We start from the raw sequence: 23,992 nt of genomic DNA, 5'->3' as shown, positions 1-23,992 counted from the left end.
AAACTTAGACCCTGGATTTTTTTTTTTTTTTTTTAAGATTTTATTTGAGAGAGGGAGAGAGCACAGAGGGGCAGAGGGAGAATCACACCCCTTGCTGAGCAGGGCACAGACATCGCTCTATCCCAGGACCCTGGGATAATGACCAGAGCCAAAGGTGGACACTTAACCAATAGAGCCGCCAGGCGCCGCCAACCTTAGATGTTTTTCAGACCTTTTTTTCTACTCCAGTAATTTTTTTTTAAGCATGTGAAACACTTATTTGGAATATGGAATGAAGCTATACACTCTACCATCCTCTGCTAGTTTTTAGAAATAGTACTGCAGGAAAAAAAACAAAATGAAGAAAGCTGCTGTTGTATGAATAAGAAGTAAAAAATTTAATACTTAAACAGTCTAAATTGGTTACAGGTAAAGACAATCTGGTGGTTATAATGCCCCTTTAGAAGCAAAAAAATCCTGCTCTTGTACTTCATCATTATCATTTGGAGTTACATGATTTATTAATACATCTAACATATTTGAAATTTAATTCAAGAATGCAAAACAGTACCTGATAATGTGGCAAAATAACTGACTAAAACTCTGCAAAACTAGACTCTCATAGATTCAAAGATGGCTATTCTGTCCAGTTAGCAAATCGAAGGCTACAAGCAGGATTCTATGGGATTCTCTTTAGTCAAACTGTTGACACATCTAAGAATTGCATGTCTGGAGAAACAAGGGGCAAAGGGGAATTGACAACTTATCCTATGGTAAGAAATACACAAGTAATTTACCTAGGAAAGTTTGTATTTTCAGATGAAGGGTCCTTTTCCAACCAGCTTTCATAAAGAGATTTATTCTCAAAACCATCATCTGGGCTAGAGATCTGGAATGAAAAATTGAATACTGTGAATTACACGCAGAAGCAGCTAAATTTATGCCAATAATAAGACCATATGTTATCAGCTTTTAACTATATGGATTCATGTCATGTTCTTTATGGAAAAACAAAAGCAACTGGCAAGAAAAAAAAAATCCAACCAAATTCTTGTTTATTTTTGTTGGCTGCCAAATGGTAATTTTGCCCTATACCTGGGATAAAATTTCCTGCTTCTTTTGCTAAACTTTTTACTAGAGTTCAGGCAAATATCATCACTATGATTTTGGGGAGCTTAGATCTCTTTTAGAGTAAGTTGCTGGGCCAAACCAGATACAGGATTTACTTTAGTAAATTGCTTTTGTCCATGAAGACCTATAAAAAGAGGCCTCAGGGCAAGAGATGAGGCTGAAGACACTAAGTTTGAAGTTGGTTGGGGGGGCAAGTGGGGTAAGGAGGTACTGCCATTTTAGAAAGTCAAATTATATTTATTTTTGCAAACTTGGAATTTGATGGGTTGTAAAGGCTCTGTATAAGCTCAGATTTTTATTTGGAAATTCTAAGAGCTTCTGTAAATTGCAGGAACCTTTTATACTATCATCATTAAAAGCATGCCTGTAAACATACTTTTCTTTCTTCACTTGAAGCAGGGCCATAGGTGGAAAAATTGCAGACTTGGAAGGCTAACATGTATTTTAAATCCATTATTATCACACATACCCACCTGAAATTTGTCTGGTTATAGCTCTACTTTGTAAAAAAAAAAAAGAAAAAAAAAAAGTCATACCCTATTTGTGCAGCTCTGGAAGCCTTCTAACCTTTTGTGTATTGCTTCCCCCCTTGAGGCCCTAGTTTTCTCACCTTGTGGAAGTGGGAATAATGGTCCCCATCTTAATATAAACATCAGTTCCTCTGGTATTTTCTCTGGTTATACAGAGTTGGTTGTTGCCTAATCACGGCACATGAAGCCCTAGCTTAAAAACAGTCCCAGCACTCCACAGTCATCCCTCTGCCTGCCAGCACGTTGCAGCCGCAGAGATGTTTTGTCCATTTCTAGCCAGCTCGTCGGGTTCTACTCTACTCCAACCAACTTGCAATAGCTGAGAACCTGCTCCAACTCCCATATCCTGCTTACATTGAATTCCCTGAAAAATCCTTTCATTTTCTGGAATCACCATCTCAATCTACCACTAACCAGAATGGTGTCCCTTCAGCCTGGTCTCCTGAGATCATACTTCTGTCTCTGATACACACATCTTCATAGATACTGATCCTCCTCCATTATTTCAACACCTTGCCCCATTTCTTTGATCAGTCAGCTGCCCTTCTCTCTAAGCTCTGCCCTCTCTACAACTCTTATCTTACTCTCATGTTACATACTAGGAGTTGGTAAAATTGTAATAGTCGGTTCACAGGAGAATACAAAAGTCTTTTTCTACTGGTTTTGGTATGGCCATAGATAAGCATCTGCCTCTTTACAAAGGGGCATAGACCTAAACTTCTCCCTGTTGGCCCTAACATTCTTATGGTTGTTTTTTTGTTTGTTTTAAGAGAGAACACAAGCATGGGGGGAGGGGCAGAGGGAAAGAGAGCGAGCATCTCAAGCAGGCTCCATTCTCAGCATGGAACCTGACATGGCTCAATTTCACAACCCTGAAATGACCTGAATCAAAAATCAAGAGCCAGATGCTTAACAAGCCACCAAGGCACCCCTGAAATTGTTATCCTTGACATCAAAGGCAGGAGCCATCTCTGTAGGACAGCACAAAGCATAAATGCATATGCTGAAAAGGATTTTCTCAGGATTTTCCTTACAGCTTGCTTTTAGAGGAGTTGTTTTTATGGGACATTCCAATAAAAGGATCAAGAACACAAGCTACCCAATTTGCTGCGAGTTGGGATGAGAATAATGAGAGGACTCCTTTGGGAAAAGTAGTTTTTAGAGACACTAACAGGTAAAAGAACAATAATAAGGGAAAGTAGGAAATAGTACCTTCAGAAAAGTGACACTACACATTGTAATGTAAAGTGACACATACTTCAAGGAAATATTTCTGTAATTCTACAATGAGCTATTTAAATGAAGTACAGAGATGTTAAGTGAATAGATTATATGATTTCTAGAGTGCATTAGGGAGCTCAGAATACTTTTTTATCAATATTTACGAAATTCCTATATGATTATTATTTCTGTTTTGTTGTTAGAGTTGCTACAGCTTCATCTATTCATTACATAGTGATCTTTCTAATGCATAAATATGATAATGTATAACCTTGTTAAAGATTTTTAATTTCTCCAGCACCAGATGTCTGAACTTGGCCTGTTTGTCATGCCCCATTTCTTACAATCTCTCCACCAAAACCTTACGCTTATGTCACACTGAGCCACCCAGAGGTCAGGAAATAACTTTTTTCATATTTCCACATCTATTTTAGGTATTGTGTTCTATGCTGAGAATGCCTTCTCTCTTTCATATCCTTCAATTTTAGCCCACGCACTAATTATTCTGTAAACCTCTTCTGATGCCTCCCCCAGGATTTCACATTTTCTATTCCATAATTGTTCTCCATTGCTTGTAGTAGCCAATATTCTACTGAAGTATAATTCCTCATTATGAGTGTATATCCTCTCTGGACTAAAAAGTATTTGGATTCAGTAACCATGTCTTTTTATTTTTGCTGCTAAAATTCACTTTATTGGACCTGAACCCAAGGCTTTTTCCATTTCAGCTCACTGTCAGAACGCCTCTACCACATGACTTTGTATACCTACAACATGACAACAGTGCACACAATTATTAATAGCTACTATTAGAAGAGACTAACAATACTGTTTTTATAGTTAGGTCATATAAATACTGTATTAAGATCTCTTACCAGTTTAAAAATCACTACTACTAATTAGGAAAACAGGTATTATTCACTTACCCGTTCATTAGAAAACAAGACAGATTTATTTACCTCTTTTGTCAGTTTATACACCAACTGGTAAAGAAGGGGTGTACAGTCAACTCTGAGAGTATAATTGCCTGGAAAAATAAAATACAGTGTGTTTTAATACTTCCAAATGAAATTCCAGTAGAAGTCTAACTCTATTTCTAATTATAAAGATGATACAGTAGACTTGAAATTGAAGGCATCATTCCCAAGGAATTAGAATAGAGTGGAGGGGCACCTGGGTGGCTCAATGGGTTAAAGCCTCGCCTTCGGCTCGGGTAATGGTCTCAGGGTCCTGGGATCGAGCCCCCCACATCAGGCTCTATGCTCAGCAGGGAGCCTACTTCCTCCTCTCTCCCTGCCTGCCTCTCTGACTACTTGTAATCTCTATCAAATAAAATCTTAATAGGGTGGAAATAGTTCTTCAGGAGGAAGAAAGTGTACACTTCAAACAGAGAAGTTATAGGAGGGTTTTGGCTACTGAGGTAGGAAGTCCCACCATAACCCCTAGCATCATTCTTAGGGTGGTATTTTTTAGGGGGACTCTGGCAAATGAAGTGATAAGGCTATTCCTTTTTACTCAATTCAACAGTATCAAGACATGAGCCTAGAGCATTTCAGTAACTAATAGGTACGCTCTGACATTTATCTAGACATCATCATACAATGCAAGCCTAGAGACACAAATGTTACATGTCAGGTTCCAAGGGAAGTCTGTAGTTTGTGCTTGCTTCAAATTGTTCCAGTACATACAGGAAGTATTTCTGTATGGAATATTCTGTAAAGTATTCTTCTGAAATATTTTAGCCTAATTCTCTTAATATCTCCACAGGAAGACTGTGATTAATACTAGAATTTTAAGTAGTTAATTTAAGATAGGCAAATGGCAAATATACTAAAGAAATTGGGATCAGTAGCTTAGTTATGAATCATACATGGACTCATTTGAATCATGGTTTTCTCTGTGGTAAAGTGGAAAATTAAGGTATTAGGAATTTGACAGGAAGAAAATAATCTTAGTTTATAAGTTACAATTTGCACATTCAAAAGATGTTTAATAATCTGAAATAAAATATACCTTCTATAGATGAATCTGAGTTGATATAAGCAACACTTCTTTCCTGGAGTGTTTTAGCATTCTCCTACAGTTGAAGCAAAGTGATTACTTAATTGTGATTACAATTGTGGGAAGGTAAAAAAAAAAAAAAAATAGCAACTTAGTATCAAAGTGGTCTACAGATATCTTTATGAATCAAACACCTATGCCTTTGAACATAATTTCTAAGAAAATGCAGATAACTGCCTGGTTAACAACATTAATGCAGTTAAAATCAGCAGGAAAAATATCGTGTAGCTACTGTTTATAGCAATAGCAGGAACTGTCACAGAAAAGTGTGGTTCCTTGATTCCTAGCATTAGAATATGGGATGAGGCTCCCAGACTCTGGGCTCCACTGCAGACCTAATGAACAAGAATTTCTGAAAGGCCTGGAAATCTGTATTTTCTACAAGATATCCCTGGAAACCCTTGCATACACTGAAGTTTGAGAGATATACTGAGACGGATCCAAGTAAAGTAAAAGTGAGGAAATAGAGAATTTCCACTTACCTATTTTTAAAAGAGGAAATATAATTTTTTAAAAGGAGGAGAAAAAACTGCAGGAAAAAAAGACGTTAGGACAGTCTCTCTCCCTCTCTCCTGCTTCCCCTTGCTTTTGCTCGCTCGCTCGCTCTCTCTCACACACACACACACACAAAAGATAGAGAACACTATCACACAGATGCGAATACGCTGAGAGAGACTCTTAACTTCTATCTGGCTTGCTACCTTATAGGAACATGCTATAATAGGAGGCGGTCCAAGATAGAAGCACAGAAATACCCTGAACTCAGTTCCTAGACAACAAATCTACACCTACATATAGAGCAATTCCTCCTGAAGAAGAATGAAAGCTGACTGAACAGCTTCTGCACAAGGAAGAATAGAGGGACCACATAAAGAACTAAGGAACAGCAGAGACACAGTTACATTGGGAACAACTAACCACAATGTGACAACATATAGCGGGGAGAGGGGCCCTTTTGTAGACTTGCCCACCGTAGGGCACAGAAAAACAAAATAGAGTTCAAAGGGAAACTAGACTATTAAGTGAAGGACATTCATTTACTAACCCTAGAATGTCTGCCAAATGAGCTTAACTACTGGAACTCTTTCCAGGGTCAGAGGTACTTGGTCCTCCAGCTGTTCCACCAAGGTGACCCAAGCACACACCTGGCCTGCTCCCATGCTTTCTTCAGCCCTCCCACCAAAGCAGCCCCAATGTGGAGCAACCCCAAAACCCCTGGCCTGAGCCTGCTCCCTTTCGGCTGTCCTTCCAGGGGACCATGGTGCAAAGTGCTCCAGGAACCTCTGAATTACTCTTGCTTCAGCTCAAGCTGACCTGACAGGGTGCCTCTGTGCAAGGTGCCACAGCCAGCACCTATCCAGCACCAATCAGCTAGCCAAAGCCACTAAGCACACAGTCTACATGGCGCATTGTTACATAAGGCCACTTATTCAAGACTGAGGTGCCTGTTCCACCTAATTCATAGATACAAACACAAAGTCAGACAAAAGGAGACAGGGGAAGATGTTCCATACAAAGGAACAAGACCTCAGGAAAAACTAAATGAAGATAAGCCATCTACCTAAGAAGGAATTCAAAGTAATGGGCATAAAGGTGCTCAGCAGACTTGAGAGAAGAGTGGATGAATTCAGTAAGAACTTCAACAAAGAGAAGTATAAAAAGGAACCCACCAGAACTGAAAATACAACTAAAATGAGAACCCTAGAGGGAATCCACACAAGAGTAGAGGAAGCAGAAGAATAGATCAGTGAGCTGGAAGACAGAGTACTTGAAAGCAACCAAGCTGAACATCCAAAAGAAATTTTTTAAATGAGGACAAGTTAAGGGACCTCTGCAACGACATTAAACATAGTAACTTTTGCATTATAGGGTTCCCAGAAGAAGAAAGAAGGGAGCAGAAAACTTACTTGAAGAAATAATGGCTGAAAACTTCCCTAATTTGGAGAAGAAAACAGACATCTAGGAACTTCTAAAAAAGATGAATCAGAGGAGGTCCACACCAAGACGGAATAGTTAAAATGGAAAACTTCAGTAATTTTAAAAGCACCAGGGGAAAAGCAAACAGTTACATACAAAGGACATTCAATAAGGCTTTTAGCTGATTTTTCATAAGAAATTTTGTAGGCCAGAAGGGAGGCCATAAATCTGTTCAATGTGCTAAAAGGGCACTGGGGGGAACATAGCCAAGAATACTCCACCCACCAAGTTTACCATTCAGAATTGGGGAAGAGATAAAGAGTTTCCTAGATGAAAAACAGCTAATGGAATTCATCACCACTAAACTGGCCTTGTAAGTGTTAAGGAAATTCCTTAAGTAGAAAAGAAAAGGTCCAACTAGAAAAAAAGTATGAAAGGAAAAAATTTCACTGGTAAAAGCAAACATCTAGTAAAGGTAGTAGATAAATCACTTACAAAGCTAGTATAAAGTTAAAAGAAAACAGTAATAAAATCAACTATATTTAGAATATTAGGCAATATGCAAATATGCAAAATATGGGATCATATAAATAAAATTTGTGGTTGGGGGGTAAAAATTTAATGCTTTTGAATGTGTTCAAATCTAAGCAACCATCAACTTATATAGATTGCTATATACATGGGAACTTTATGGTAACCCCAAACCCATAATACACAAAAAGAGAAAGAGACCTAAGTGTTACACTAAAGAACACCATCAAACACAAAGGAAGAGGTCAGGAGAACAAAGGAACAGAGAGAACTACAAAAAACACCAGAAAACAATTAACAAAATGGCAATGAGTAGTATCTACAAATGATTACATTAACTATAATGGACCAAGTACTCCATTCAAAAGACAGAGTAACTGAATGGACGAGTAAACAAAATCTATCTGTATGCAGTCTAAGAGAGACACCTCAGATCAAAAGACACACAGACAAAAGAGAAGGGATAGGAAAAAGATACCCATGCAAATGGAAGCAAAAGGAAGTTGGAGTACCAATACTTACATCAAACAAAATAGACTTTAAAAGACAAAGGCATTATAGAAGGATAAAGGGATCAATCCAACAAGAAGATATAATAATAGTAAATATCTAAGCACCTAACATATAAAGCTAATGTTAACGGACATAAAAAGTTAAAAACCAATAGTAATACTCTAAAGGATTTTAAAAGCCCACCTCTATCAACAGATAGATTTTTGGATAATCTATCTATCTAGATATTTGGATAATCTGTTATTATAATCTGGATAATCTGTTATTAAACAGTGGTTTTGAATAAGTCATTAGACCAAATGGATTTAACAGATATATACAGACTATTCCACCCCAAATCAGCAGAACACACATTTCTTTAAAACTGCACATGGAACTTTCTCCAGATTTGATCTCGGGATATGTCCACAAAACAAATTTCAGTAAGTTTAAGACCAAAATCATCTTAAGCATCTTTTCATCTTTTCTAACCACAATGGTATAAAATTAGAAATCAGTGACAAAAAAGACCTGGCAAAAACACAAATATGTTGAGGTTACAACAATATGCTACCATACACCCAGTAAATAAATGAAAGAATCAAAGAGGAAATTAAGAAAATATGTGGAGACAAATGAAAATGGAAACAATAATTCAATTCTTTGGGACACAGCAAAAGCAGTTCTAAAAAGAAAGTTTTATAGAAATACAGTATGGTCTACACTTCAATAAATAAGAAAAATCTCAAACAATTTAACCATATACCTAAAGGAACTAGATAAAGAACAAAGCCCAAAATTAGTGGAAAGAGAGAAGAAATAATAAAGATCAAAGCAGAAATAAATGAAATGGAAACTTAGAGAAAATACCTGTGAAACTGAGAGCAGGTTCTTCGAAAAGATAAACAACACTAATACACTATTAGCCAGACTCACCAAGAAAAGAGGACTGAGGTAAAAATCAGAAGAAAAAAAATGTCAAAACTAACACCACAGAGGGGCGCCTGGGTGGCTCAGTGGATTAAAGCCGCTGCCTTCGGCTCAGGTCATGATCTCAGGGTCCTGGGATCGAGCCCCGCATCGGGCTCTCTGCTCCGCAGGGAGCCTGCTTCCTCCTCTCTCTCTACCTGCCTCTCTGTCTACTTGTGATCTCTCTCTCTCTGTCAAATAAATAAAAATAAAATCTTTAAAAAAAAAAAAAACTAACACCACAGAAATACAAATGATTATAAAATACTGTAAAAAATTACACACCAACAAATTGGACAGCCTAGAAGAAACATATTATAGAAACATACAATCTTCCAAAACTGAATCAGGAAGAAATGGAAAATCTGAGCGGACCAATTACTTGTAACAAAATTGAATCCATCATCAAAAACCTCCCAACAAACAAAAGTCCAGGCCCAGTGGTTTCACAGATGACTTTTACCAAATATTTATGAAGAGTTAAAACCACTCTCTCTCAAACTATTGCGAAACACAGAAGAGGAAATAAAGCTTCCAATTCATTCTATAAAGCGAGCATTACCCCAATACCAAAATGAGATAAAGACACTAAAAAAAATTAATAGGCTAATATCCCTGATGAACACAGACTCAGAAATTCCCAACAAAATATTATGAAACCCAATACAACAATACATTAATAGGACCAATTACCATGATCAAATGGGATATCTGTTCAACAAACAAACCAAAGCTAACACAGAGAACTGGTGGTTGCCAGAAGGGAGGGCAGTGGAAAGATGGGCAAAATAGGTGAAGACATTAATAAGTGCAAACTTTCAGTAATAAGTCATGAAGATGCAAAGTACACATAGTCAATAATATAACTTTATATGATGATAGACAGTAACTACACATATTATGGAGAGCTGCATAATGTGTAAGATTGTCAACCCACAATTTTTACATTAATGCAACATTGTCAACTATACTTAAATTTAAGAAAAAATATATTACAATAAAAAAATTAAAGCTGTGAGTGGTTACTGGCACAAATGAGGACTGTTCCCCATCTATACTTGCTCACAATGGCTGGATGGTAGTTACCTGTATTATAGATACAAAGTCAGAGTTTCCATTGCAACACATTTTTAGTAGAAATAAAGAAGATTCCTTAACTATATTTAAAGAAAGTATGCTGTTGAATATTGGAAACTGTTGAAACTGTCCCTAACCCAGATTTATTAAATTACTGCAAAGCATATTTATTACTTTATATCTTAGATTGTTTGTACTTTAAGCTGCTAAATTTAGAGAAACGGGGACATCCATTTATATATTCATGCACTCACAAGAATTTGCTTTTTTAAAAGTAAAGGAAATTTGATTCATCTAAATAGTCTACTTCTAAAATGCATATTCATAATTACCGATGTGATGATAAAACTTTGCAATGTCAACTGAGTATAAGGATAAGTGACAGGAGACAAACTGTGTGTGATTTTACTTCCATACTTATTTCATTCATGTTATCACTTAAAGTTAAGATGAGATGAGTCAGGAGGAAATTATTTTAAAAACTAGATAATAACAAGAAGTGTATGACATGCTTTAAAACAATGCTATAAAATCTCAACTCATAAAAGATAAATGCATGGTGCAGGGAGAGTATGTGCTTGTATAGTGCCCATGTCTTTACAAAATGTGTTTCCTTACCTTGTACATTAAAGAACTTAGTTACTCGATAGGAAATCTAAGGGAAGAAGATGAAAGAAGGGGCCTAGGAGAGACACTTAAAGATAAAGCATTAGGAGGCAGTGTAACATGAAAATCAATCATACCTGAAGAAAAAATTATAAAGGCAATTTACTAAAGTAATTCCATTTACAAAATTATCTTCTCAACAATCAAGAATTTTTCTTTTGTAGAATGGTAAAATATACCTATGGTTGCAATTTATATGGAATCTACAAGTGTAAAATTATAACCCAAGTACCAGTCACCTTAGGTTTTCTTAGTAAGAATATCATAGGTTTTTCCTAAGTAGAACTCCAAGGAAACTTTAAAAACTTGAAAATTAACTTCAAGGATCTGTATCCATTTTACATAGGTCAGTCCTCTTGTCAGAAAAGCTTGCTAGTTTTGTTTATTCTCTGAGCTTACAAATTTTACTTATTCACAAAACAAATGCAAATGAAAACCAAAATGCTTTGACAAGAATAAATTTGGTTTTGGCCCAGTAATTCAGAGGTTATTCTGCTTTGCCAAACTAATGTGAAAATAAAAACAAACTATTTCTCAAATGGGATCTGTGCTCATCCTGAGATACATGTATTTGTTTCCCTGCTGACCAAGAAAATAACAAGAGCCTGTGGTCATATTTACCTCAGCCCATTCTGTGGACCCCAACAGCCCAAACTCTTCTGCATCCCAGCTGGCAAAAATGATAGTTCTTCTAGGTCTCCAGCCTGCAATCATTGTTAACATGCATTAATTAGGTACACCTATCTAAAAACAGAGGGCAATTAAGTGAGTCACTTTTTGTCATCACCAACCAAAGAAACATCATTTACCTCCGCTCATGAGTTTTCCAAAACTCTGGACAATTTCTTGCAAAACAGCAGCTCCACTGGTTGGGTCAATAGCCCCAAACACCCAGGAGTCCCGATGACCTCCTAGAATAACATACCTGTCTGGAAAATAATGTGTTCAGAAGAATTACAACTTTCAATATATTACAAATAGTTGTGATTTAGGTATTTATGTTTTTAAGATTTTATTTATTTATTTATTTGAGAGAGAGACACAGAGCGAGCATGAGAAGGGGAAAGTCAGAGGAAGAAACAAACCCCCTGCTGAGCAGGGAGCTGGATGCAGGACTCCATCCCAGGACTCCAGGATCATGACCTGAGTTGAAGGTAGTCACTCAACCAACTGAGCCACCCAGGCGCCTGCGATTTAAGTTTTTAACTTAAACTTCCTTTTGGTTGAGTTTCCTCCATAGGAAAAAAAATCAACACTGCAAGATAGAGGTTTCTTTTAGCGTTGTACAATTTTTTTTTTCAAATGTAGCTGTTTCACATCAGAGAAAAAAAGAATCAGTTATCGATTGAAGTTTATTTTCTCTTACTCTTTTAATCTTTGTAAAAATGAAGTATTTAAAAACATTCAGACTCACCAGGTTCCACAGATCCTCTGATCGTTCCAATTACATTGTAAATCCTTGTAATTTTATTGGTGTTATGAACGTGCATTCTAACCTTCCTAGGATTTCAAAGGGAATAAATTACTTTATATAGATTATTACATCTAACAGTTTTGTTCCACCGTTTTATTATGAAAAATCTCAAAATTACAGATAATTGTGTAATAGAACAATGAATTCCCATATATCCACAAACTAATTCAATAATCATTAACACTGTTGATGTGTGCAATGTGTAAATGGCTAATGCATTTTACTCTTAAGTACTTATGCATGCCTAAAGTCAGATTTTAAAAACTGTCAATATTTTTATTATTCCTTCCTCATAGCTATATTGTTGATATTTATTTAAAGCCCAAAATACTCTTATTCAAAATGTTTTGGGTATTCATTCTAAAATTTTTAAAAACACTGTATGAAGTACAAAAATAAGGAAGGCAGCCAATTATGTCTTAAGGGACCAATAAGCATTTTTAAATTGTGTCTTTGTATTTACATTAATGCCTGCTGGTGCAAGATTGTTGAAGCAGAATGTCAGTACATTGTTAAATAGCTGGCTGAGTACTGCCAAAAAGAAACATGGGAAATTTGGGAAGGAAATGGTAATTTGGGAAAGCCTGCTAAAATGTACCAGACAACTATATAATGAAACTTTTCTAGCCCATCACTGTTGATTCTGATTTGGGCCAGCCATTTAAATATCCATTCGTGAAATGTAATTAACCAAATTAAAGGGAAAATATAGTCAAGCTAAAATAGAAAAAAAAAAATCATTCACATTCTATGAATCCAAAATGACATGGGAAAATACTCAGTCTCATTTTCACAATATAGTCAAGCTAAAATAGAAAAAAAAAAATCATTCACATTCTATGAATCCAAAATGACATGGGAAAATACTCAGTCTCATTTTCACAAGGAAACAAAATGAATCTTTATGTGGGAGGGGGCGGTGGAAGAGAGGACTCCCAGCAGTTTCTAATCTGTGGTTATTTATGAGTGGAAGAACTAAGAGGTTGTCAAGTGCCTTTGGAGAAAAACTAATTAATGGGTATTTTTTATATTTTAAGACATTAAGGATTTATTTTGCTGAGAGATAAAAACTAATAGCAAAGAAGCAAAAAGATTTCTAGCATGTTTCTAAAAATGAACCTAAGATCTATCAGTAAGAAACCCTGAATCATTGATATTATGTCATTAAATGAATAAAAGAAGAATACTACAAACAAGGAATGAAGAAAAAAATCTGTTTTATCAAAACCTGAAAATAACCATAGATTATCTGTTCAGAACCTCAGAGGAGCTCAACCACATATGTAATACTTCTGTCTTTCTAGTTTTTAGAATCAATGCCTTGAAAAGTTTTTAAAGAAGGATCTATCTGTTGGTCCTGTTATCACTTCAAACTCATCATGTTCCAAATAACATGAACTCTATAATGTAAGTTCCACAGAGAAGGAATTTTGTCTGTTTTGTTCATTGCTGAATTCCCAGTATGCAGAATAGTGCCTGGGTTACAGTAAATATTCAATAAATATTTGTAAGATGAATGAATACACTCCTATCAGGAAAAAGTGAGAAAGGCCTTAGCTCATCCATCAGTTACCTCTGCCTATCACTGTCTTTGACTAGAATATTTCACAACTCCATAGAGATCAAGATCTCTATGTGGAAATTCCACATCCACTGAAATATATAATCTGTCTAGTGAGTATTTAATGGATTCCTTCAAGGTAGAAGAAACTAGTTTTTTGCTATTAAATACTTCCATTTCAGCATTCTCGATGTGCTGACTTTTTTGGTATCATCATTGAATTCTCCTTTGAACAAATTTTAATTCCTTTGTGGTTCCCTTACTATTTAATGAATTAAATAAAATTTTTGACACATGTTCATTTTATATTTGTAGGAGAAACATGGTTTTACTTTAAAAAATCAGCATTTGTTCATTTTTTGAAGTCCCACTGAGATGTACAATGGATTCACCTTGTAGAACCAGGTATGGGTAGCTTAAACCCAGACATGTCTTCTTTTGGCTCTGAGGTTAAACCAAAGCGTGACAGAATTTTCACTCTGCTGACTCTTTATCTCTTTTTAATTAGGAAGGGTTTAACACCAATACAGTTAACGTACAGTGTTGTATTAGTTTTAGGTGTGCAATATAGTGATTCAGCAATTCTATACTTTACTCAGTGTTTATCATGGTAAGTATACTCTTATGCTCCCCACCACCTATTACACCCATCCCCTCCACCTACCTTCCCTCTAGTAGTCATCAATTTGTTCTCTGTCACTGAGAGTCTATTTCTGGTTTATCTCTCTTTCGGTGGACTTCTAACTTTATACTGTCTTTCCTACTGATTTTATGTTTTGTATTTCTAGTTTGCTGATGGCAGGTGAATTACTCCCTATTGGTGGCAGCAATGGCTAGAAATTTGGTTTTATGTCTTGTCACTTGATAATCTCTGTAAATGGATTAATTATCAAGAGCTCTTCTGGGTGAGAAATGATAATCTGGACAGTTGATCTGGGTGAAAAATGACAGAATCTCTGTAAATGGGTTAATAGATTATCAAAAGCTCTTTTTGGTGAGAAAGAACAAGAGATTTTTATTTGTGTATTTGTCCATTTTGAGCTCAAATCAATTAGAAATTTTGTGCCCATGGTGAAGGAGAACATTTTGATATCTAGACCAAGGGATTTGTATGTTTCTGAATTTACTCTTGAACTGAAATTATAGAACTGAAGCTGTATGTTTTCTCTGTTCTCTGTGTCATTATGTTTCGTTTCTAAATCAGAAAGGCCTTTATCTTTCATTGTGTATGTTAGGTGTTCTTGCTACTGTAGATAATAAACTTTTATATATTTTTTTAAAGATTTTATTTATTCATTTGGCAGAGAGAGATCACAAGTAGGCAGAGAAGCAGGCGGGGGGGGGGGGGGCAGGCTCCCTAAACTTTTATATTAAAGCAACTCTTGTTCTCAGTTATAGAGATAAATAAGCACTTACATATTTCTAAAATTCCTTTAAAATAAAAGCAGCTAACTTCTAATACTTTAAAAGTGCTGAAAAAAATTCCTAAACTAAAAAAATTAGTAAGAATCCAAGTTTGCATGGTTAATGTAAAGTTACAGCAAACAAAACTGATTGACTGATTTGGGCTTAATCAAAGAACCATATATTCTGATTTGTCACTGTTAAATTTCCCTTTCTCCCTCAGGCAAATCAAACTACTTAAAGTTCTAAATCTTGCCAAGTTGATCTCTATAAAAGTTGATCTCTCCAGCTAGCATTTCCTGCCTGCCTTGATCCAGTAGGAAACTTACAAGCTCAATGAATAAATATTCTGGGATCACTCCTCTACATCAGTGCTAATGCTAATGCATTGAGCCTTACAACAGTTATGCGCTTACCTATTTTAACTCATTGCACAGTAAGTGATCAATAAATGTGAGCTCCTTTCTCTCTTCTCTTTTACTCCTTCCCTTAAGGTAACTTTCAAAATGCTATACATTTGAAATACTGGGTTATCTGAAACATTGTTTTAAAACTTTGGATGAAAAAGGCAGTTAAAATGTTAAACCTGAACTCAAATGTAGTCATGTTTAAGACTTTATAAAACAAATGTTGTGGTCTATTGGAAGAATAATTCAGGACATCATTCTATAAGTACTTCTTAAGTGATGTAAAATGATCAGTTGTTCGTTATGAAAAATGAAAGACAAGCAAAATATACTTGGAAGAAGTTACCTTGACATTTTTCCATTAAACATATGCAATTTTTCCAGTCTATTAAAGTAATATAAAATTACCTGAAGGAATCATTTCCTGCAAAGCCAGGCCCAGTGTGATAATCCACATTAAGACTTCCCTTCCAGCTGTCATCGGGTACAGCAATTCCTCCCATGTGGCTGTTGAGAGAAAATAAAAATAACAGAAAAAGTCTGAGCATCATAATTTCTTAGAAGAAATCATGGAGTCTGATAATGTAATATTCCATTCATACAATTAACAAATATTTATTGAGCCAAGTACTATTAATATTCCCTTTCTTTGTGGAACTTACATTTTAGCAAGAGAGCCAAAATTGAAGTATATGAAGTATTTAATATATTTGTGGTAAGAGGGCTTAGAAAAAAAAAAATAGGGAATGGAAATGAGAAGCATCAGCCTCCTTACTTTTGACTTTTATCTAGGAAAGTGTTAGATCTAAGAAATAGTGAAAATAGGAAATTCATGACTATGTAAAGGAGAAGAAATTAATTTCTAGGGAAGCTGGTGATTACCTAGTTGGCACTCACCAAGCAATTAAATTTTATTGGTACAGACATCTAAAAAACAAAAGTTGGAAATTCATGAAAGACCATCAGTAACAGAATGCAACATTAGCAAACATTAGTTAAATGTTTACTATATTCTAGATACTTTACACACTTGAATTGGTCTCATCTCCTCCTCAGAATAACCCTATCAGGGAGAAACAATTACTATGCTCATTCACAGATAAGCAAATTGAACCAGAGATAATTGGCCCAAGTTCATACATCTAATAAGTAGTGGGCCCTTTAATATTTTTAAAATACAAGTCCAGTACAAACATCAAATGAGTATCAAAGAAAATCCAACTATTTGAAAAATCTCCAATCAGCATTTTTATCTTGGACACAGTTTTGCACTTGATGCTTTCATTTGTAGGAGACTAATGGTTTCTTGCCATTTCTTGGTGTACTCTGTTATTCCTACTTCAGGAAATACTTTCCTACTTTGTTTCCTTAATTTTTAAAAAATGTTTTTGAGGTATAAGTGACATATAACATTGGTTTCAGGTATACAACCAGACTTTACTTTTAACATAATTAGATTACATTGGTTTTAGACAAGAAAATGGACACATTAGTATAAAACATCTTAAATATCATATACAATTAGAAAATCATACCGTAGTAGTATTTCTGCATCATTATACCCAATAGGATGTACAGGAATCTTGGGAATTCCCACTCCTTCTTTGACATCAAGTCTAAAGGTGTACTCTGCAGAAATTGTATAAAATGAAAACATCTGAAAAATCTGGGCAAGGGTATAAAGAAATGTCTTTTATTACTATATTTACTACATGGTTGAAATTATGTCAGATTTACTACATGTTTGAAATTATATCAAAATTTAAAATTTCCCCAAACCCAGATCGTTTTATCTAATATGACCTATTTAATTCAACAGTAAGAAATTAAATCATTCAAATTTTAATGTAAAAGCAACTGTGGTATTATAAATTTCCAAAGTTGTTCTGACATTGCGTGTAAATCTCTTGAATTTTACAAGAATATTTTATTTCCTCAGGGATCTCTTGACTCCTTCTTAGGGAAGCTTCAGTTAACTAGTTGCCTGGAAATTATGTTCCAAATTTTGAAACTAGGTATAACTGAAAAAAAAAAAAAAAAAAAAAAAAAAAAAAAGTAAAAGGAATTTATGAGATCTTGGGAATAATAAAGATCTTATTCAAATGGTAATACAACATTCTCTTTAAAGGAAAACTAAAAAGTAGTGTCAGACTTACAACCTCATTGGGACTTTGGCTTTCAGCCAAAATAGTTGTATAGCACTAAAACACCTAACTTAGAAACAAAGGAAGATTCCAATCAAATGACAGCAAGGTTCCACCTCTAGAAAATAGAGAAAAACAACAAACAAAACAAACAAACAAACAAACGAAGCAAAAGTAAGGAGGGAAAGAACATAATAAAGATCAGAGCAGAAATATAAGAAATAGGAGACAGAAAAATGGTAGCAATTATGAATAAAATCCAAGCTGATTCTTTGAGAAGATCAATAAAACTGATAAATCTTCAGCAAGACAGTTTAGGGGAAGGAAGGAAGGGAGGAAGGGAAGGAGGGAGGGAGGGATGGAGGGAGGGAGAAAAATTGCCATGACCAGGAATAAGGAAGAGAATATCATTCTCGTACCTGCACATGCGTGTGTATGCATGCACACATACTCGCGCACACACACAAGGAGAATATTATGAACAAGTCTATCAAGTTTAACTTAGATGAAATGGACTAAATATGCTGAAGACAGAAACTACCGAAGTTCACTCAACAATAAATGGACAACCTCCATAGCCACATACCTGTTTTAAAATGGAATCTGTAGTTAAAAACATGCCTACAAACAAAATTGCAGGCCCAGATTTTCTAGGGAATTCTACCAAATGTTTGTAGGCCAAAATCTCTCAGAACTCTTACAAAACAATGAAGATAAAATAGTTTCCAACTCAGCCCATAAGGCCAACATTACTCTGATACCAAAATAAGACCAAAATGTACAAGAAAATCAATCTACAGGCCAATATCCTTCATGCATAAAGGGAGATACGCTTAACAAAATTTTAAACTCAACAATATGCCAACAGCATGTGAAAGGATAGTGCACTGTGACCAAGTGGAGTTTATCCTAGGATGGGAGGGCTGGGTTAACATCCAAAAATCTATTAGTATAATTTAAAGATTTTTTATTTATTAATTTTGACAGAGAGAGATCACAAGTAGGCAGAGAGGCAGGCAGAGAGAGTGAGAGGGAAGCAGGCTCCCTTCAGTGCAGAGAGCCCGACGTGGGACTCGATCCCAGGACCCCGAGATCATGACCTGAGCCGAAGGCAGTGGCTTAAACCACTGAGCCACCCAGGTGCCCCTATTAGTATAATTTAATGAAAGTAACATAACAACTTATTATCATCTCAAGACTCAGTAAAAGCATTTGACAAAATTCATTATAGTCTTAGATAAACGTGCTAAAACAAAAGCTCTCAGCCCACAAGAAGTAAGCTCCCCCAGGGGCACCTGGGTGGCTCAGTGGGTTAAAACCTCTACCTTCCGCTCAGGTCATGATCCCAGGGTCCTGGGATCGAGCCCTGCATCAGGCTCTCTGCTCCGCATAAAGCCTGCTTCCTCTCTCTGCCTAGTTGTGATTTCTCTCTGTCGAATTAAAAAAAAAAAAAAAAAGTAAACTCCCCCAATCTGACAAAAAGAATCTAAAATAAAACCTATAGCTGTGTCACATTTAACAGAGAAGCTGGATTTTTTTCTTCTTGAGGCAGGAACAAGGTAAGGACATCTCCGCTAACAACTTTTTCCAGGAATGTACAAGACGTACTAGCCAGTATACTAAGGCAAACACATTTTAAAGAGTAAAAGGCATCCAGATTGGAAAAAAAGAAAAACATTTGCAGAAAACATGATCGTCTATATAAAAACTGATGTTATCTATAGAAACCTACTAGAACTATTTAGTAAGTTTAACAAGTTTGCAGGAAACAAGATTGATGTATTTCTTCCACAAATTAAGTATTTCTACTTACTAGCACTGAACATAGGGAAATAGAAATTTAAAATATATTATTAAAGAGCATACAACTAGGAAATGCCCATAGGTAACTGAGAAAGATTGCACAATCCATACAGTGAAACTGCAAACATGCAGAGATAAATTAAAGAGTATCTAAGTAAACGGAGAATTATGCCATGTGCATGGATCAAAATATTCATTATTTTTTAAGATGTCAATTCTCCCCAAATTGACCTATAGATTTAATTCAATCTCAATCAAATTCCTAGGACACTTTTCAGTGGAAATTAATAAACTGGTTCTTAAATTCACATGGAAAGGACTTAGAATAGCCCCAAAACTTTGAAAAAAATGTAACTTGGAGGATTTACATACCTATTAGAATGTAAAATGAAAACGACTGACCAAACTAAAGGTAGCAAGGATACAGCAACTGCAAGACGCAGGCACTGTTGCTAGAGTGTAAAATGATACAACCACTTGGGAAAACAACTTGAAAATCCCTCCAAAAGTTAAAAATGCATCTATCATATCATCCCGTCGTTCAATTTCTATATATATATCCAGAAGAAATAAAAGCATATGTACATATGAAGGCTTGTATACAACTGTTCATAGGAGCTTTATATATGACTCCCCAAACTAAAAAAAAAAATGATCCAAATGTCCATCAACAAGTAAATAAACAAACTGCAGTATATCCATTCAAGGAAATACCTGGCATAAAAAGGAATGAACTACTGACACAGACATCAACATGGATGGATCTCAAAACAAACTGACAGAAAGCAGATCAGTGGTTGCCTAGGGACTGGCAGGGAGTGGGTAGGATGCGTTTGGAGAAAAGCACTACAAAGAGAGGAGTGAATACTTTTTGGGTAATGGATATGTTCATTACCTTAATTGTGAAGGCAGTTACACAGACGTTAAACATGTGAAACGTGAGAAGTTTTGACAACACCCCAAAACTGACAGGTATTTAAAAAAAAAAAAAAGTATGCTATCTAGAGAAGGATAATATCACCAAGCAATTCAGAAAAACCAAAGTTCTAGTTTGGTAAAAGCAGGTTTGGGGGTCTGTGTTTCTGCACCTCTGCTAGAAGTAGAGAGAAATTCAATTGACCCTTCCCCTTCCATGTGCATACCTCAGGAAAATATGAAACAAAAGTAATACATGGGAATTTTTTTTTTAATTCTTAGCTATAGTAATTCAAAATATTGTAACTGTATGCAGTTTATTCAACAGATGTTCGCTTTTAGGTCTTCTCGAAGGGCAAGTAGTACTTTTGCAAAAATGGATGAACCAGGGCAGGCCCATCCATTCTTACCTTTAGCTGGATAGCCTGGAGTGAGTGGATCACCAGCACCATTCAAATTTAACACATTCCCTCTCTGCACTGCAGTTCCAGGAAGGTTCCATCCTTTAGGATAAGGCTGTACCGCAGGGGCAAAGTAGTCTGCTGGATCTGAGTACAAGATGATTCCTATGGCTCCTGCTAGCATGGCATTTTTAACCTGCAGGGGCAATGTGCAATCCATAATGGAGAACTGGCAGGTGATTAATTCGTCTAAGAGAAAATCAACTTAATAATGTAAGGAATTGCAGACACTGCTTTTTATGATGTTGCTACACATTCAGTTCTTTATGCCTTTGATTACAGTTTCTCTCCTGGGGGAACTAAGAGCTCTCATTTATTTTAACAACTCCAAACAAGCTCCTCTCTCTTTTGTGAAACATTCCTATCATGGCCAGAACTGCAAAATTAATGTCTCCCTTCTTTCTACCTCTTTTATTTTGTACATATTTCTGTCATAGGATGGATCATAGTATTTTAAAATACCTTTAAGATAACTTTCTCCCTTGCTAGACTGAGGGTGTTTTTAGACAGTGACCTTGTCTTGTTCACTTTTAACTGCCCACCCTCCAAAGTCTGTCACAGCACAGAAATACTTGTAGAACTAAACTAATTTAAAGGTCTATACAGAGTGTGTGAAAAATTGCTGACTGTATTTTGTAAATGTTTCCTAACAATGTAAACTAACCACAAATAGGAAAATCTTTCCAGCAAGATTCTGAAGTCTCCATTACCAGAAATATTGTAATGAAAGATAGATAACCATCAGTCTTGGCTAACTGAAACACACTGCAATATTCAGAAAACATTCTTACAATATGAATGGGAGAACAATCTGTCACAACTTTTTTGAACGGCAATTTGATGATGCCTTCCAAAATTTTGAAAGAATATACATGTTGACTCAGCCATTAAATTTCTAGGAATCCATACTATAAAAATCTTCACATAAATGTTCAAGTGGGTGTTGACAAAGATGTTCACAATGGAATGATTTTAATAGTAAATTCAAGCCAAGCATCTGTCAACATAGGAATGGTTACACTGCTTATCACTTCTACAAAGTATCATGTACCCTTCCAAAATAACAACGTATTTACTTAGGAAGCAGCTCTACAGAATTAACTATCAATTAATACCAGGCACTATCATAAATGCTTTCAAACATAAAGTCATTTAATCTTCATAAGGATTCTAGGAAATAGTGCTATTATTAGCATTCCCACTTTATGTATAAGGAAAACACTGACAAAGAAAGATAAGTAACTTGCTCACAGTAAAAGATCAATAGAATAGGGAGCCTAAACTAGACCAGAAGCTATGGTGTATGGATCTAATCTAGAGTCCTCTACTCTTAATCACACATTATACAACTCTCAGTGTTTTGATATGGAGGAGTACCTATATATTACTGCTGAGTGAGGAAACAAAGTTAAATATAGTATTTAATGGCATCTTTGTAAAAAATACATAATATTTGTAAAATCAGCATATAAAAAAGATATTTATATTCGTATGTCACAGAATTAGGTCGAAGAAAAGCTGTGAAGATTGATCACATGTGGGCAAATAAAATGGGTCATGTCAGGGAGCTTTAGTTTTCAGTTTACAAAAAATTTCCCTCAAAAAATTTAAAAAGCAAATTTTGTTGCTGTAATAAAAGTAATTTCCTGGGGCGCCTGGGTGGCTCAGTTGGTTGGGCAGCTGCCTTCCGCTCAGGTCATGATCCCAGCGTCCTGGGATCGAGTCCCACATCGGGCTCCTTGCTCAGCAGGGAGCCTGCTTCTCCCTCTGACTCTGTCTGCCACTCTGTCTGCCTGTGCTCCCTCTCTCCCTCTCTGACAAATAAATAAATAAAATCTTTAAAAAAAAAAAAGTAATTTCCCGTTCCAGATGTATTAGGTAACATAAAAACAGATCTTCCTGGGGCACCTGTGTAGCTCAGTGGGTTAAGCCTCTGCCTTCAGCTCAGGTCATGATCTCAGGGTCCTGGGATCAAGCCCTGCATGGGGCTCTCTGCTCAGCACCCCCCCCCACCCCGCCTGCCTCTCTGCCTACTTGTGATCTCTGTCAAATAAATAAATAAAATATTTAAAAAAAAAACCACCAACAACAAGATTTCCCATGCAACCATGGCCAACAGCAAGATTTCTTAAATACATATAAATTGAGGTAATTCTCGAAAACATGATGCAAGCTGATCATTTACATTTAGAGGATATACACAATCCTCTTCTCCCTAGAAAAGGAAGTGATACAATACTTTATTTCCTCTGAAGATTTTTCCATATCTTGCAATAACAATCTTTCCACTGCAACTGATGTTCATCTCTCTCTCCAGTTTGAAAAAATCTTCAGTACGAGCATAGTTCACATATATAAGATCTCCCTATAAGGAAAAGAAAAAATTTAAAAATATGTAGACTACTGCTATAATTAAAAGGAAAACCAATGAATAAGTTTGCTCCACAACACCACATCATCAAAAGTTATCTTTCCTGGATTGGACCTAAAAAACTGGCATGTGCTAATTCTGTATGTTTTTAGAAAATATTTCAATACTTTGAAAGGTTTAAAAAAATGCCAGTATGTAACACTTTAAACAGTGTGTTCTGTTTTGAAGAGATTATCAGCATGTACTGAACCAAAGGAATTAGAGATCATTTAAAAATTCCAGCTATGTTGTAAACAATCATAAAATAATAAAATGCCTAGGAATAACTTAACGAAGGAGCTGAAAGACCTGTAACCTGAAAATTATAAAATACTGATAGAAGAAATTGAAGAAGACACAAATAAATGAAAGATATGCCATGCTCACAGAGTGGAATTCATTTAATATCATTAAAGTGTCCGTACCACCCAAAGCAATCTACAGATTCCACACAGTCCCTATCAAAATACCAACAGCCCTTGTCACAGGACTATGAAAAAAGATACTAAAATGTGTATGGAACCACCGAAGACTTCCAGTAGCCCAAGAAAGCATGAGAAAGAACAAAGCTGGAAGTTATCACAATCCCAATTTCAAGACAGACTACAAAGCTGTAGTCATCAAAGCAGCATAGTACTGGCATCACAACAGACACATAGATCAATGGACCAGAATAATGTCCAGAAGTAAACCCACACTTACACAATCAATTAATCTATGACAAAGGAGGCAAGAAAATATAGTGAGGAAAAGACAGTCTCTACAATAAATTGTACTAGGAAAATTGGACAGCTATATGCAAAAGAATGAAAGCAAGATACTTTCTTACACCAGCCACA

At 35.7% G+C, this 23,992-nt stretch overlaps 1 protein-coding gene across 2 annotated transcripts in view; it reads right to left on the bottom strand.

Annotated features, from left to right (window-relative positions):
* Nucleotides 1-23,992, bottom strand: part of NAALAD2 (N-acetylated alpha-linked acidic dipeptidase 2) — a 63,484-nt gene that overhangs the window by 19,581 nt on the left and 19,911 nt on the right. For both annotated transcript variants that reach the window (XM_046014549.1, XM_046014548.1), the window contains 10 exons: nucleotides 22,983-23,108; nucleotides 20,693-20,879; nucleotides 16,956-17,049; nucleotides 15,829-15,927; nucleotides 11,989-12,074; nucleotides 11,384-11,503; nucleotides 11,196-11,278; nucleotides 4,875-4,938; nucleotides 3,821-3,888; nucleotides 777-868 (listed from right to left, as the gene is read on the bottom strand). In XM_046014549.1, coding sequence (XP_045870505.1) covers nucleotides 777-868; nucleotides 3,821-3,888; nucleotides 4,875-4,938; nucleotides 11,196-11,278; nucleotides 11,384-11,503; nucleotides 11,989-12,074; nucleotides 15,829-15,927; nucleotides 16,956-17,049; nucleotides 20,693-20,879; nucleotides 22,983-23,108 — 1,019 coding nt within the window. The remainder of the gene's footprint in view (nucleotides 1-776; nucleotides 869-3,820; nucleotides 3,889-4,874; nucleotides 4,939-11,195; nucleotides 11,279-11,383; nucleotides 11,504-11,988; nucleotides 12,075-15,828; nucleotides 15,928-16,955; nucleotides 17,050-20,692; nucleotides 20,880-22,982; nucleotides 23,109-23,992) is intronic.

The sequence above is a fragment of the Meles meles genome, chromosome 8 (assembly GCF_922984935.1).
Source record: "Meles meles chromosome 8, mMelMel3.1 paternal haplotype, whole genome shotgun sequence".
NCBI classification, from domain to species: domain Eukaryota; kingdom Metazoa; phylum Chordata; class Mammalia; order Carnivora; family Mustelidae; genus Meles; species Meles meles.
The sequence above is the reverse complement of the archived record's forward strand: the minus strand, read 5'-3'. Positions and strand labels throughout refer to the sequence as shown.